The sequence below is a fragment of the Chroicocephalus ridibundus genome, chromosome 8 (genome assembly GCF_963924245.1).
Source record: "Chroicocephalus ridibundus chromosome 8, bChrRid1.1, whole genome shotgun sequence".
NCBI lineage: Eukaryota > Metazoa > Chordata > Aves > Charadriiformes > Laridae > Chroicocephalus > Chroicocephalus ridibundus.
The window spans coordinates 2,216,113-2,233,003 of NC_086291.1; the positions used below are offsets into that span (position 1 = coordinate 2,216,113).

The 16,891-nt window shown below is 48.0% G+C and overlaps 1 protein-coding gene across 4 annotated transcripts in view; it reads right to left on the bottom strand.

Annotated features, from left to right (window-relative positions):
- The window catches only part of PDE4B (phosphodiesterase 4B), a 219,516-nt gene that overhangs the window by 92,041 nt on the left and 110,584 nt on the right, over positions 1 to 16,891 (bottom strand). The window contains exon 1 of one of the 4 annotated variants that reach the window (XM_063342711.1): positions 4,279 to 5,469. The exons of the other annotated variants lie outside the window; for them this stretch is intronic. Coding sequence (XP_063198781.1) covers positions 4,279 to 4,325 — 47 coding nt within the window. The 5' untranslated portion in view covers positions 4,326 to 5,469. Of the gene's footprint in view, positions 1 to 4,278; positions 5,470 to 16,891 lie in introns of those variants that run through there. 4 annotated transcript variants of the gene reach the window in all.

Genomic DNA, 16,891 nt, shown 5'->3' on the forward strand with positions numbered 1-16,891 from the left:
TAAATTGTGCCTACAGATTGCTGAGTTATGTCTCTCAAACCTACCCTCTGCATATAAATCATTCCTTTGTTGAAGATACCGCCTATTTATAGAAGGCTACGGAATTAATACATGAAGACAACCAAAATGTTTTAAGTATGTCTAAAGTTACAGCTAAGCCCCACAAAAGCAAGATAACTTGAAGGTAGAGCAGATTTTTACCGACGATATTGGAGAGTATTAACTCCCAGGCCAAAACGTGAGTACTTCAAATCTCAATTTAAAAATCACAGTCAGTATTTATGGTACCACGTTATGGAAAACACTTCCAGCCTCATATCCGACTGCAACCACCTCCGCTTGAATCAAGTGAGTTGAAAGAGTTAACGGCAGGGTGTTTTGCACCCTGTGGTTGTCGCCCCTATCATAAATACGTTCATATTTCAGTACTGCTACAACGACACGCCAAGAGCAGCTTCCACAGTGACCTGCGGCTGTGGAGCACCTCTGGGAAATCCCAGAAGCAGAGACCTGGGGCTTTGTGCCACCACTTCATTGTCTCATAGAATCATAGAATAGTTTGGGTGGGAAGGGACCTTTAAAAGCCCCCATGTTCCATCCCCCTGCCCCGGGCAGGGACATCTTCAACTAGACCAGGTTGATCGACCTGGCCTTGAATGTTTCCAGGGATGGGGCATCTCCCATCTCTCTGGGCAACCTGGGCCCGTGTCCCACCACCCTCGGTGTAAAAAAGTCTTCTTTGTATTTAGTTTAAATCTTTTAGTTTAAACTCTTTTAGTTTAAAGCCATTGTTTCTCGTCCTGTCACAACAGGCCCTGCTAAAAAGGGTCTGTCTCATGACAGAGCTTCTGCTGCCCCGTTGACACAACGCCGCTGCTGTTCAGTCTCTGCATCCCTTGTGCAGGGGACAGACCTGAGTTTTAAAATGTCCCCATGAACAAGCACCGACCACGACGTTTCCCATTTCTCCACCGTGCATTCACAAGAACTGACAGCCTGGTGCACTCCCAGCTGCAGACACCTCTTTTCCAGGTCCCCAAAACAACATCTTCCAAAGCCCCAGCCCAGCCAGAGCATCCCTCAGCCCAGCGCAAAGCAAGAACCGATGTCCCACATCATCCACGTGTGGATGGGGGCCACCAGCTCCTCTCTCCATCCTGGTGGAGAATGTGGTGCTCCAACCCTAAAGGCCACCCAGGATGGTCCCGGCCTGCACCACTTAAACAGCTTCTCTGAAACGCATCATTAGTGTCTGGTTTTAACGACCCCTTTGCAATATGGAGCAATTGTTTGTTCACTTCCATACCCACCTGTCAGGGAATGGTTACTTGGTTGATTTATTTTAATTAATACATTTTGGATAATTCAGATTAGTGAACAGTTACGCTTCCACCAATGACTACAATACTTTTCTTTTTTTAAAAATTTAGTTGAAGAGTTTGCTTACGTGTGATGGGACAGAGGGAAGAGAAGCTCAGAAGAGGACCAAAAATTTGTTGAAGAGGAACAAAATTCCTGAAGACACACTGCAAATGGCTAACAGTAATTAACGAATCTCACCACCAACGCATGCTCTGAAGAAGGCAGTTACAAAGGTCATGATTAGCAAGACTCAGTCTAGAACTGGGGCACAGAATATGGTTCACTTCCAGCTGTGCACAGGTTGAGTGAATTTTTAGAGGGTAACGCCTACCCCCTCCTTTGTAGATCAATACACTGGCAGGGTCTCTTTGAGCTGTAGTTTTAAATTACCCAAAACTTCGCTGATTGATTAGATCGGCTCCGATGGCCCCACCTGTCTCCAGGACCCATCTCTGACAACCCTCCCTCTTAGGATCACGGTGCCGTTGAGCATTTATTTCAGCTCTACCCTTCCTCGAGCTGAAATTACTTATGTTGCTCTTCCAACTGCAGAAATGTATTTCTCCTTCCTCCGACTGAAACGCTTATTTCCGAGACACGCTCTGCTCCGCACAGGCGTTAGCACCATCCGTAACTAACGCACAGGGTCTCTCTTCTTCCTTCCATTTGTAACTCTGGCAAATCGATCAACACCTCCCACCCCTCTCCTCCTGATCTTAGCTTACCTCTATTCCTCTACCTCAGCTTACCAAGGTTCCTCCTCAAGAGGAACCTCCTAAATCCAACAACAACTCCGCCTGCCAAAACATCGAGGGGAAGCCATGGTAATAACTTCAAGATAGGTCTAATATGGGCTAACGCGGAGCAACACCTGCCTCTGCGTCAGGCGCAGCCACGGGATTCCCCACTTATCTCTGTCCTTCAGACCTGGCACATCGCTGGGCAAAGGCATATCTTCCTTCCTGAGCTCACCCAGCCTGACCTGCTGGTGCCGCGCCGTGTCCCCCATGGCTTGTGCACAACACCAATTTTGCAGGGGCAATGTTGTACAGGTTTTGACACCCCCGTGGCCACTGCTTGTCAAGACCCTTCTCAGATCTTCAACACGCACGCCTGGATGTCCCACCTGAACTCCCCTCTAGGGCCGCAGACAAACGGGTGTGCCTGGAGAAAGGCAAGCTGAAGTATTTCAGTACAAAGATGACGAATCCCAGTAACGTGCTTGCCTGGAACCACGAGACTGTGCAATTGTATGTTTGACACCCTGATTACACGGTCCTTATTTCTCGGCGAGCATTCCATCTGCTTGGGAGTGAATTCAGGAGTCGAACAGAGGGAGCACAGTAAGGACAGGAGGACAGGAGAGGCGACACAGTCACCAGCCCACCCACCCGAGCAGCACATGCTGGACCTCTTCGGCTGGGTAGGAGCCCTTTGTCCTCCTGAGCACTCAGCAGAGGAGGCGACACGTGCCACCAGGTCTGTCTGGCAGAAGGGCAGAGGGTGTTCGCACAGCTGGCAGTGGGAGGGAGACCCGCATCCCCGTCCATCCCACCCTGCAGGGCGGCGGAGAAAAAGCAATCCTTCCCATCTCAGCTGTCCATCGATTCACCAACGCCTCGTTGAGCGCAGAAGACACAGCCCTAATGTTTACGCAATGTAATGACAGATACCGTTGGGTTTTTTAATTAAGAAAACCTCACACCAACGTGAACCTGTCCTTGGGAAGGGAGGACACACAGCTCCTCGCATGGAGAACTCCAGCAACTGGTGGGACCCTCCTTCCTTCCCCTTCTTGCCGCCTCCTCGTTTATAGGGGCCCCCCGTTTCTTCCTTTCTTAACATGTGCTTTAACCAGAGGTCTTCCGATAACATAATAATGTGCGTTTCCTTTTCTCTAAATATTTACCTTTCCATTCCCCTGTCCCTGAAACACCACACACGGCTCCTCTCGATGAGCAGACTCTGCTCTGGGGAAGGAAAGCTAACTTGTGTATCTTTACAGCACCGCTTAAAGACTCGGAGCCTCGATATTTTTATTAATGTACTGAGCGAGAGGTTCATCACAGCCTAATGCAGAGGGAGCCACAGTTAAACCATTATAAGCAATAATGAGATTACAAAGAATAAATTCTATATATTGCATAGAATAAATTCTATGTAAGAGCAGAATATACATGTGTATAGGTAAGATTACAGAATACAATATTTGAATATCTAGAGTATCAAATCCTCTCCGTATTTTACATTCTTACAACATGCTGTATAGACCACACAGAATACCAGCAACTATAGCACCATGTAGATCACGCCATCCAATGACTTCATACCCTAATTCCAAGAGCGGACCTTTACCTACCCAAAGGGAAGCTGTTTCAGTGCAGTCTATCAAAGAGGGCCTGCGGTGGGACGCGCCTCCGAAGGTCCCTCACATCTCCCTCTGCCCCGACACCCCCAGATCAGAGCAGCGGCAGCGGCGCCAGCTCCGGCTGCTTATTAAAAATCCAACAGTAGTTGACAACAGACTTGAGAAACCACAGGGGTAACACCATGAAATCACCCGAGTGAAAAGACGTTTTAGTGACTCATTTTTTTTAAATTAAAATTGTTCCTACACACCTGATAACAAAAATAATGAAGCACAATACAAAATCTTCCATCCTTTTCACACGCCCCTTTCCCCCTAATTACTAGGCGTCGTGAGGCTGCGTTGTGAGATCAAAATCTCGTCAGGAAAGATCGAGGAAAAGCAAATATTCAGCAAGCACCGTGACAATTTTACAGCTTGAGGAACACGTACCTCCTTATCAATGCTTCTGTTCAGCAGCTGCTTTTTGCAAATGTAAAATCACACGCTTTCGAGGTCTTCTGCCCACCAGAACTGCCCTGATCCGGACAAAACCAAGTAATACTTACCAAATCCACGAATGACGGCGATTAGGTAAAAAATTAATATTTAACATCTTCCAAGATGATACTTCTCTTCTACTCGTCCGAAAATATTCAGTACATTTTCCGCTTATTCCAAACTTGTGTCTTTCTGAAGTTGTATCAGTGGCACGTAGATGTTTCCAGGAGTTTTTATTCCTTGTGATTACTTGTCAACTCCCATTGCAGGGTGGATGTCACTTTATATACGAATGCAAATGACTTGGCAATCAAAATGTGAGGGTGCCTGTGGAACAGCCTCTACGGACTCCCATATTTCTTCATTTATATCAGAAGAAAAAAAAAGAAAAATCTATTTCTGGCAGAGCCCCGGCTGCAGTTTCCTGCTCTCATTTGTATAATCCCTTCCAGTGATCCTGAGACAGAGGGGAAAAAAAAAGCAAACCTTTTCCAAACTGGAGAAACATCCCCATTTTCCTGTTTATCCTTTCCAGGTCATATCCCTCCTTCATTCACCACCTTCGCAGATGAATCAAAGTTTCCCGACGCTGCAGAAGAACTCCGCTCCCGGGTCCCTCCTGCGTAACCCGCTGCGCACCGCGGATGCGAGGGATGAGGTCCCCGGGGTGACGGGGGCGCAGGCAGCTCCGGGGGGACCCCGGTCCCCGTCCAGGTCGGGGTTTACAGACCGGGAGGGAGCAGGTCTCTAAGCCCAAAGGCCTGGCTTATCCACCCCACCAAACTAGAAGAAACAGCAAAGCTTTTCGGAGGGTCGCAAGCTCCCTGCAAGGGGTCACTCTGCAGGAACGTGCTCCGCGTTACTCCTGTCGCTCGGGGACGGGTCTGTGTTTTCTGGACGGGATCCCTACTGCCTCGCCAGCCCTCCCTCCGCCTGCCCGCCCGGAGAAACGCTCTGCCTGCAGGAAAATCCTCCCAGCAGGTACGGCCGCAGCTGCAACTTCACCCGGAGCCTTTGAGGGAGAGCAGCTTCGCGTCTCTCCGCATAAAATGGAATTTTACAAGATTTACATCTAAATCCCGCCGCTGAACATCAAACCCAGCGCAGCTCCCTGGTGCACGGAGACGTCAGGGGGTGGCTGGTGGGATGACAGGCACCACAGAGCCGTGCAGGGAGCAGCTCCCGACACACGGGATGTGGGCTGCCCAGGGCTGGGCTGCCAGCCCCCCGCCACGCACCGGGGCTGCCGCCGGCGCCGCTGCCAGGGCTGGGGACCAGGGAGGGGATGTAGGGACAAAGGGAGGGCTGGGTAAATGCAGGAGAATTGCTGCTTCCAGCGGCACCAGCGCAATGGTGCAGGAATGCTGAATGGGGACCTGCCCACGCATCCCTGCCCGGCAGCTCCTCCGTCTGCCCCAACGCGGGGGGGCAAGGACGGGGGTCACGCTAATGAGGCTGCGCTTCCTGCTGTTGGGGAAACGCACGGTTCAGTGTCAGGAAATGCACAGTATACAGGAGCAAATTTTCCGTTTACTGGATTTTTTTTTCCTCCCGGTGAAGTCTGGAGACATTTCACCTTGACAACCAAAAGGAAGGGATTTTATCATCAGCTGAAATCAAATGCATAAGCAAACACGTATAAATGGGCTTTCTATAGGTGACGGATAAATGGGCTTTCTATAGGTGATGTATAAATGGACTTTACATTTCATCAGTCATAAGTGATGAATAACAGCGCGTAACAGAAGCGATGCCCTGCCCGCAGAGAGGAGGGCACCCAAAGCAGCAGGAGGGGACGGCGTGGAGCCCAGCAGCCCAGGGCACGAGCCGGGGATCGCACACCATGGCTCCAGGAGCATCCGTAAACCCAGACATGAAACCTGCCGGACCACCCCGCCCTGCACTTAAGTCCAAACTGGAAAGGGGAATGAGTAACTGGCTTATTAATTAAGATCTGTCCGGGCAGTGAGCCCCTGGCCCAGGTTGCCCAGAGAAGCTGTGGCTGCCCCATCCCTGGAGGGGTTCAAGGCCAGGTTGGACGGGGCTTGGAGCAACCTGGGCTGGTGGGAGGTGTCCCTGCCCAGGGCAGAGGCAGGGACTGGATGATTTTTAAGGTCCTTTCCAACTTAAACCATTCTGTGATTCTATAATCTTAAATCCAATTTCAAAATACGCAGGAAGGGGCAGACTGGCAACGGCATTACACGCCGAGTCACAACTCAACAGTTCGCACCAACATGGTCAAAGCTAAGAAAAAACCCAGGCTGGAAGAACTATGTGCTTCTCTCCTGTAACTCTTAGATAAAACATTAAACTATATTTTATCTTACTGACATTAAAAACATTTTATAAAAATGTAGGTATAAATCAAAAGTATAATAAAAAGTGAGTGTGCCTGTAAAAGGTGGAGTACGGATAATCCATACGCAAGCAGTTTGCGCCTCACGTTTGCCTTGCTGCTTCTCCACATTTGTCCATTTGTTTTGAAAGGAGCAAGTTTTACACACAGTGGCGAATAATTTTGCTTTCAAATCCGTGCAGACCACAGAATTATGCATCTTATATAAGAAAAAGGCCCACAAACATACACAGATGGAGTTAAATACACAGATACACAGACATACGCGCATCTTCAACCCCAGCCTAGGACTGTACCGCTGGTGCGACAGGTAGCTGTACAAATGGCCATTTTTACACGCAGCCAGCAGAGACGTCAATTCTGCTGTTACTGCCTTCAAAAAAGGGAATTTGCTTTTTCAGGAGTGATGTTTATTATGCTGGAAATGAACGTTGGTTTGGACACAGTTGAAAACTCGGCTCAGAAGATACTGCAGGCATTTCTTATTGATTCAGGAATTCCTAGATCACTGTGCCCTCCGTTTCTTTTGTGAAGTAAAGCCCAGCGTCACAGGCTGCTTCTAGAGATGCTTGGTGCCTGCAGTCAGGCTCGCAAAACCCAGCATCTCAAACCCAGTGCTGCACCTCATGTGGTTTTCATAAATCAAAAACACTGTGTGGGAGAGTTAAATCCAGCAACTCCCCCCATGGGGCAGGCTGAAATTGAATTTGCTGTCAAATAAGAGAAATTCAGCTCACATAACGCGCTTAACCCAAGCCTCCGCGCCGTTCCCAATGGACGTGCCAACACTGTGGCCTCGGGGAGCACCAAACCGCTGTCACCCCCCAAAACCTCCCACCCCACCGCTCAACTGGCTTCTCATCAAGTCTGCACCCAGCAAGTGGAAAAGTCTCACGATTTATTTAAAAGACGGGTAGACGTAGTGCTTAGAGATACAGTTTAGATCAGTGAGGGCTTTTGTCAGAGTTAGGCTGATGGCTGGACTGGAGGATCTGAAAGGTCCCTTCCAACCTAGGCCATTCTATGATTCTGTGATTTCATGTGACTCAAAGAAATTCCTTTTTAATGTCCTCCTCTTACCCCACATACTCTGCCCTTTTAGCTTTTCCCCAGCTCTCAGGCTGGTACATTGAAGTACCACCAGGTTTAAACCGGCTGCGCCCTCCATCCCCCATCCCTGGGAAAAAAAAACAGCGTGTCCCTCTCGACTAGAAACTGCCACGTTGGCCTTCAACATTATTCTCATTCTTCTTGGTGAAAAAGACAAAATGAATCCCTGCTAATTTGGCAACAGACGTTTGCGTGCGCTATTGCTTCTTTTCCAGCCCACCACACCGAGATGCTGCGTTTGCTCTCCCTGCGCCCGTTTGTACAGTTTCTCCCTTCACGTTCCCAACCTTTCCCTTCACCGAGCATCCTGAACTTGATGTGGATAATTGCAGGGAACATGGCAGTAATCAAACGGTGGCTGGGTGGGAAGGATAATAAGTCATTCTCCTGTTTTTTTCTCCTATAGCTTCTCAGACAGTTGAATAATTACCCTCCACTAAAGACCCAAATGAAAGACTAGCAATTGCAGTATCAACACGACGTAAATGAATATAACTCTCAGGGCTATGATCAGAACCCACTTCTACCTCACTTCTGGGTCTAAGCACCGCTGAGTGCCCTGCCTCCTACTCCTACGCACTCCAAAAAAATCACCAAATTGTTCGTTTTGATCTTTATCCATTGGGTGCCACATGTACATACTTAATATGTTTATTAATTAGTGGATAAAAGGCCTTTGCAAGCCCTACTAATGAGTCCTAGTCCCAGCGGTCCATCCTGGCAGCCCCAGTGCCGATGTTCTGGAGGGGGACCTGGGGAAAGGTCAAATATTTGGTGAAAAATCGCACAAGACTCTTCAAAAAAATTTGCTAGAAAACCAGCACGTAGCGTTTTTCCATGTTTTCCAGCAAAGTTACATAACGCAGCTATTGCGCAGCTCGCCCGTCGTTATCCTGCTGGCTTGAAACACTCCAGGCCCTTCAGCACTTCGTTACCTTTATTCCCTCAATCAACAGCAGGTTGCTGTGACGGCTCAGGAATGTTCTCTGTCCTCGAAAGGCACAGACACAGCAGCCTGCAAAAAAATCAGCTGATGTTTTGGATATCTTGAGGCAAACCAGACGCGCCGGCAGACTGGTAAAAATACGCGCATTTGATGCTATCTCTTGCCGGATTAAAGGCCGTATATCGATGCAAGAGCATATTGGGGGTTTCACCCCAGATAAATAAATAAAATACTAAACGTGTTTAGAAGAATATTTCGTCTTCCTCCTCATTGTTCATAGCGGAATAATCAGGATAACATGCAAACTTCCTAGCTTATAATCAAAAAGCATGAAAACCACTCAGAACCGAACTTCTGCTCTAACGCTCCTGCCCGGTGTTTTATTAGCTGTTTTGCAGAGCGGTACCAACCCTTTCGCAAATGTTTATATTGTTGGGGTTTTTTTTGTCACATGCCGCTGCCACAGGCTGCTTTGGGGAGTACAAAGCTCTCTATTGATTTGGAAGGGATGCGATTGCTTGTGCACCAAACCCGCCGCTCGGCCAGGCAGAAGCTTTTCATTCATTCTTTCTTTCTGGCCACACTGAGTCATAATGATGAAATACTCATTTGCAATTCAAATTCTCTTCTTTCTCTTAAATAGGCCGCCGAGGAACCGACCCAAGAGCTGCAGGAACATTACCTTATCAACCACTGAAATATCACCAACCAATACTGAAAAATATACTTATTTAAGAAACGCAACCATAAATCTGTCATGGTTCAGGCTGGGCTGGCCTCAAAGCAGGACAAAAACATACACCCATTCAAAATAATCAGCTCATTAAACATAATTTTAAGATAATCTATTTTTCTTGAAGTTTGGAGTTCTCTTCACCAAATAATAAGCTATACCTGCTGGAAGCTGACTTGAAACCTGCAGGTGATTTGGTGTGCCAGGAAATTACCAGCTCCAAAACCCCACCTGGATCTCTTGCAGAGTCTTCTGCAAAACGCGTACGCCAAAGACCTCGCAGGAAGACAAGCCTAAGAGAAGCCAAGTGTTGGACCGCAGGAAGTAGCAAGCATCGTTACAGGTACGTGTTCATCAGGGACAAACTCACAGAAATCTCTTGCCAATGCAGATGACTCCGTTTAATTGTCAACTCAAGACTCCAAGGCTGGTTTTTCCTCGCTCTGACGCTGGTGCAGCCCCTACACTGGTGCGACGGGTGTTCACAAGGTGCTGGACGTGAGAGATGGGCTCCCTCTCATCGTCTTACACTCACGTTAAACTCGATCTGTGGAGCTCTGGACAATGCAGGCAGGAGGTGGCACAAGCACTTTCTGTTTTCCAAAAGTGGTACCATTAAAAGTCATTTGGCATCAGGAAACTTCAGCTTCTGGAGCGATGCTGTCAATATACACCAAATCTCTCCTACACAAATGCAAAAACAAAGTGCCCTCCCGGACGATTCATCTTTTCAAAACAGATACATCACCTTCACCTTTCTCACCAACACCTTCCTTCCCCTCTTTCCCTCTTCCCATAAATAAAACGGTATTTTCAAACGGGTAACATTCAAGCCAAGCAACTTAACGTGGAAGAGGAGGCATTTCAAAGCAAACCATTTACACAAAAGGGGCTGAATTTAGATTGGATATCAGGAAAAATTTCTTTGCTGAAAGGCTTGCCAAGCCTTGGCCCAGGCTGCCCAGGGCAGTGGTGGAGTTGCCATCCCTGGGGGTACTTAAAAGCTGGGCAGACGCGGTGCTGAGGGACACGGGGTAGTGGTGGACTTGGCAGTGTTGGGTTGATGGTTGGACTCAGTGATCTTAAAGGTCTCTCTCCATCAAAACGATTCCATGATTCTAAATCCGAGAGATCGTGTTTGCCTTCAGAACAAAGCGCGGCCGTTTCCCTCAGAGAAACCCCCAAACCTCTCTGCCCGCTGCCGCCGGCACCGCCCCGGGCGCAGAGCGACGCGTGGGGCATCCCCTCCTGCACTGCAGGCTCTGGCACCATCCCACAGGACCCGGCGCCCCGCGAGCCACCTACGACGCACCAGACTCATATAGGTAAGTGGGAAAAAGTCAGAAAAAGCCTGTACAGGAAACAGAGGAAATGGAAAAAAAAAAAGGGAAAAAAAAAAACCAAAACGGAAAATCAGCTTGCTGATACTCAATCCACCCTGCAACTTCCCAGCAAACGGTTCTGAAAAGTTTCCAACAGAAAATAACATAATGAATCAACAACGGCAGCTGGTTTGTGAATACCGAGCACCACGTTCTTCATAACCATCTCCAAGGGGTCTCAGTACCGACTTAGCTTGCCATTAATTAGTGGGAGAGTTTTTCTCTATTTTATGTCAACAGCATATACGATGACATCTTTAGAATGCACATTTTTGGTGAGAGCACACCAGAACCTCAGTGCTGGGAATGTGCTGCTATACAGAAGGAGTGCAAGCACGGAGCAGGTTTCCAGCTGGATTATATTTGGAGCTACAGTTTTACCGCATCTTTAGGGAGCTTTAATTTTATGTTCCACTTTGGCTACTTCCAACCTCTACAGCTTTCGCAAACCCATTTGCGGAAGAGGTGCTGCAGGGGATGCGCGTTCCCGCCGCAGCGCGCGGGGCGACTAAACCAAACCCGAGCACCATTTATCCGAGGGAAACAGAAACGACCACACATTTTTCAAAAGGAGCTTTATGCCTCGGATGGAATGTATTTGCTCTTGAGGCTCTACTTCTTTGGAGACAGAGTTGCCCTATTACCTGGGTTAGGGAAGAAACACGCCGATGGCTGCTTTCTGGATGAAATTAAATGAAGTGAAAAAGTGCTGTAATCCCTTGCACATCAGAATATCATCACCTGTAGGCAGACTAATAATCAGAGATGAGGCATCTCAGAGTAGTCGGGCGGTAACGTATTGAGCATCGTGAGGCTTCCCAAGCTTTCCAAGCCGTGACTCTGGGTCCCCCCTCCATCGGTGAAGCCATCTGGAAAAGCAGATGCCGAACCAACGCCCGACGCCGGTGCGTTCTTCCATCTTCCCACTCCCTGCCGCAGGCCGGGAAGAAAATCCAAGCCCCACACCAGGCTGGACGTCTTCTGGATGAGTAACAAACCCCCAGAAACACCGCCCTGGGCTCTGACGTGGCCCTGGTGTTTTCCGACTCGAGCATCTAAAGCTGGACTCAAATTTAGGTACCTACGTAAAGGACTGGATTTCTAGACGCGATACAGCAGGAGGAGCAGGGTGGCGGGTGGGAAGATGCTCCGCAGCAACGAGCTTTGCTGGCTTCCCTAGACCTCACCTACAGCACCGATTTCTACGTGAAAAAAATAATTGCCTCTTTAACATAGGTCATAATATTATGACTTATAACCCTCAACGCTGCTTTTTTTTTTTTTGAGGGGGGTGTATCTTCAACCCTTTAAGCTGTAGTTTTCGTGAGCATTAGCTTTCATATCTCCTTGACTGAAGAAGGGGTATTTTTACATGATGGCATTTTGCGTTAAAACAAGCAGATGACAATTTCGGAGTGCAGTACTTAAGGAGCTATTTCCTGACAGGAGACGAGGGAAAGCAGCAGCTTCCTCAGGCACTCAGATTGCTCCTTTCTGCTCTCTCCCGTAATGTTAACTCCCCCATCATGCTCTCAATTTCCTTTGAGTACAAATCCATCTGCGTGAAAAATATTTTAAAATATTTTCTATTACATCTGATTTCATGACAAGGAAGAAGCTCCAGAGCAGACAGGGAAATGCAATCACATCCTCCATCTCTTTCCTCACTTGCAAGCAAGACTTTCACATCCACCACTGGCCATGACGATCCCAAGTGAACCCCACGAGGAGGGGCTTCCAAATCGTTGCAAATTGACCATTTAGCACTTTTTTGGAGATGAAATGGCCATCAGCAGCTCCTGAGAGCAGGCTGGTCCCAGCACAGCCACTCTCCCCCACACCCAGCTCCAGGCGTCACATCCTCACCGCAGTCAAACAGAAAGAGGGAACACGGGCACTGTGCGCCGTCCAGAAACCACGTGCAACCAAGTAGGGGCAGGTCAGAGAGGATGATCTCACCTACGAGTCGAGGGACAAGGCTCTTTATCTACCTTCTACAGATCTTACAGTCCCTGGTTTTCACTCTGAAGACGACAATACAGTATCTTAAACCCTGAAAAGCAGGGAATCCGGAGTTTCTCAGACCCCTTCTGAAAACTAAAAAAAGCTAAGACAATATTGCAAAACTTACCAATGTTAAGATTTTGTTGAATACATCATTTCCTTGGCATATTGAAACTTAGAATCACAGAACCATGGAATTGTCTAGGTTGGAAGGGACCCTTAAGATCATCAAGTCCAACTGTTAACCCAGCACTGCCCAAACCCCCACCACCCCGTGTCCCTCAGCACCGCGTCTGCCCGGCTTTTAAACCCCTCCAGGGATGGCGACTCCACCACTGCCCTGGGCAGCCTGGGCCAAGGCTTGACAACCCTTTCCATGAAGAAATTTTTCCTGATATCCATCCTAACCCCCCCGGTGCAACTGGAGGCGGGTTCCTCTTGTCCTAGACTTCCCTCTCAATGATATTTCTGTAACAAAGAAGTAGCTTATATTGACAATAGTTATTTTTTCATATTGAAATCACTCTCATTTTAACTTCCAGCAGCAGAATAACATGCATTCCTCTATGCATTCATCCAAGCTAGAAGACTTTGGCATGCTAAAACTCTGAAAAATCAGAACAATAATAATTTTTAAATAATTTGAATCCAGTGAATGTGCCATCATTATAGCAGAACATTTCCCAGAGTTAGCTATACAAACTAAGTCATGCTTTGTCACTAAATGCCTGTCAGAGAGCGCAGCACGCTGTGAAATACAGACAGCACATGGCAATGATTCCCTCTGAACCTGGTCCAAGGCGGGTGAGCTCCAGGGTGGCTTAGACCTGCTGTGGGTACTTCTACCTCATCTCGTGCTCCTGGCACCGCTGGACTCCGGTTTTAAATCTCCTTCACCTGAGGGCATGACAGAAGTGGTGGTGGTTTGTTGAGCGCAGGACATTTTTTGCTATATTGGCTGAACTGCAGTCTCTGTTCCTGGTTCTCTGCTGTTCTCCCCCTGCAGCGCTGCCGCCAGCCCTGGGGCACCAACAGCAGAAGGACACGGAGCTGTTGGAGCGGGGCCAGAGGAGGCCCCGGAGATGCTGGGAGGGCTGGAGCCCCTCTGCTGGGAGGACAGGCTGAGAGAGCTGGGGGGGTTCAGCCTGGAGAAGAGAAGGCTCCGGGGAGACCTTCCAGCCCCTGCCAGTCCCTAAAGGGGCTCCAGGAAAGCTGGGGAGGGACTCTGGAGCAGGGAGGGGAGCCATGGGACGAGGGGGAAGGGTTTTACACTGCAAGAGGGGAGACTGAGATGAGATGTGAGGCAGAAATTGTTGGCTGTGAGGGGGGTGAGCCCCTAGCCCAGGTTGCCCAGAGAAGCTGTGGCTGCCCCATCCCTGGAGGGGTTCAAGGCCAGGTTGGACGGGGCTTGGAGCAACCTGGGCTGGTGGGAGGTGTCCCTGCCCAGGGCAGGGGGTGCCACTGGGTGGCCTTTAAGGTCCCTTCCAACCCAAACCATTCTGTGATTCTGTGATTGTATGATAAAATTGCAAACCCTTAAGCACAGGTGACCACGGGAACCCCAGACAAATCCTTCAGTGGCCAAGCAAGGTGAAAATGAGAAAATATTAACCCTAGTTTAACAAGATTGTTTGCGAACACGAAGAAACATGCTCGGAAGCTATATCAAGGAGATAACAGCTTCATGTCCACAACATTTACTGGTTTTATACAATCCTCATCTTTTACAAATTCTCGTGCTATCCTGTGGCCTTTAAACTAATGCACGTGCGAGCCAGACGGATAGTTAAACATCCATCCGAACACTTTTCCATTGGGATCGCCCTGCAAAGAGATCTCAAATGCAGTGCAGCATCAACACCGATGAGCTGAAATGGGGTTGAATAAAAATGATGTGCCCTTTGCAAACCTGCTCTTCCTGTGTATTTAGCAACACATCTTGTCACTTCCGTGGCTAACTCTTGTATTTTGTTCTCACTGAGTACACAGCACCATTAGTCTCAAGGCACATACATCAGGAATCCATCTCTCTCATCTTCCCTGGTGGGAAACCAGCTTTGCGGAACAGAAACGTAAAGAAACGTGGACATAAAGAAGCACACGGGAAGGGAAAGGACTTCTTCAAGTCATTTTTCTTGTTTTATTTTCTAAGTTTACTGCCCGGGTTGAACTTAATTAGAGAACAGGTATACCCAGACAGAATTTGAGGGAATATCTGCTTTTGCTCCAGGCAGAGCACTTTCAAAGACAGCGTCATGAGGATGGGCTTCACGGGAGCACGCGTACCCGCCTGTCATTTGGAGGTGCACGTCGCAGTACAGAAAGCGTTTGCCCAGATAACGCTCCTTTTCCTGCCATTATTACCAGCAGTGGGAAAGCATCTAACTCCCAGGGCACGGCAGCCTCGGGCGATGCCGGTGCGTGTTACAGCACCCACACGCCTCTCTCCCGCCATCGTTGGAAGCGCCGCTTCTCCCAGGGGATTAGACTCGGGATTTAACAATCCCCAAAGCGTCGCTCTCTCTGAACTAGGTGAAATTTCCGAGTTTTGCTTTGCAGGAAACTGGGGATCTCGCTTTTCAAGAGTGAGAGCTCTGTCAAAGCCCCACAGAAAACATACATCTATTTTACTGAACTTGGGCATTATAACAACATTTTGAAAAAGAAATGACATTGCACGTAATGTAATACATACATAACATATTAATTTCAAATAGATAAAGCTGATTAATCTGGCTTGATGGTGCCGTTGAACACTGTAGGTAGAAACAAACAGTTTCTAAAGACACCAGGGCTAAAATGGGGTGTTTCAGCCCTGTCTAGTCCAGGACCTGGTAAGAAGGACAGATTTGCTCTGCACAAAGTCTCTCGGCAAAGAGGTGCCCTTAGAAGAGCCTTTCCCACCGTCTTCAGTCCTGTTTTCTACGGGCTGCTCTTGCCTCACTTTCTGGATGACCCATGGTATATGATGAAAAAATACGATTCCCAGAACAGATTTCGTGAAGAGGTTTAAGTCCTTCGAGAGAGTTACTCATGCATCTCAGAATAGTCCACGTCGCAGCCTGGCTTCGTGAGTGTATATATTTAACTGTTAGTCCTTATCACTTACATTCCCTCCCCTCTAAATATCACTATCTCAGGAACAGGGAGAAGGCACGCTCTTCTTACATGTTTCCATGTAAAAAACCCACACACACATACACAAAAAAAACCCCAACTTTTGGACTTTGGCATCCGGACTCTCTCCAATTTATTTGCCCATTGCTACCATTTCCAACCCATTTTTTACTGCTCCCATTTCCCTGACAAAACCAAATTTCCAAGAAAAGGGCAAGAAATCGGGAAGCATCTCCCCCCTGCACTCCTCGGCCCTTTTTCACATCGCCTGTGCTAAAGGCAGACTTTTGTGCACCTGACAGCAGCAACACATAAACCCGCCAAAAATATGTCTACCTAAACTATGTTGACTTTCTTTATCTAATATGGAAAACAAAAGCCACACGTAAAAGTAGAGCTGCAATATAAAACAGTGGGTGTATTATTTTAACTGTAAAGGATGCTCCTATAGCACTGCATATTCTTTGAGGAGCAATTATGACACCTGCACAAAAGAAACCCCGCGGAGCCGGGGTGACAAAGCCTGAGACGCCAGAATTAGGATGCTGACACTACACGGCTTTTTTCAGGCACCCAAACAGCGATTTGAGAAACACACTCCCAGTTTCAGGAGAACACGAAGCCAGATGTTTTTAGAAAAAGGCTCCGCACAGGCCGCCGTTACCTCCCGACACTTTCCTCTCCCAGGAGCCTAGTTATGGCATTTTCTTACAGGAAACATTTGATGCAAGGCAAGTGCAGTGCATTTGTTTCCTTGGAAACAAACCCTTTCAACCTCCATCGCACACAATCTTAAGCAAAAGAAAACTCTGCAATTAGGCCCAAGGTCTAGCTATTTTGAGCCAGCAAGATGTTAAATCGCAACTATTTTATTAGCAATAGAACAGAATGAAAACCCACTTATCTCAATTATTGGAGTAGCAAGTCTTCATATCGACCAAAACAATAAACCCATTGAATTACGCTGAGAAATATAACTGCTTGCCCATTTAAAAGAATTTGGTAGATTTGGATTTAGCTGTAGTCTGCA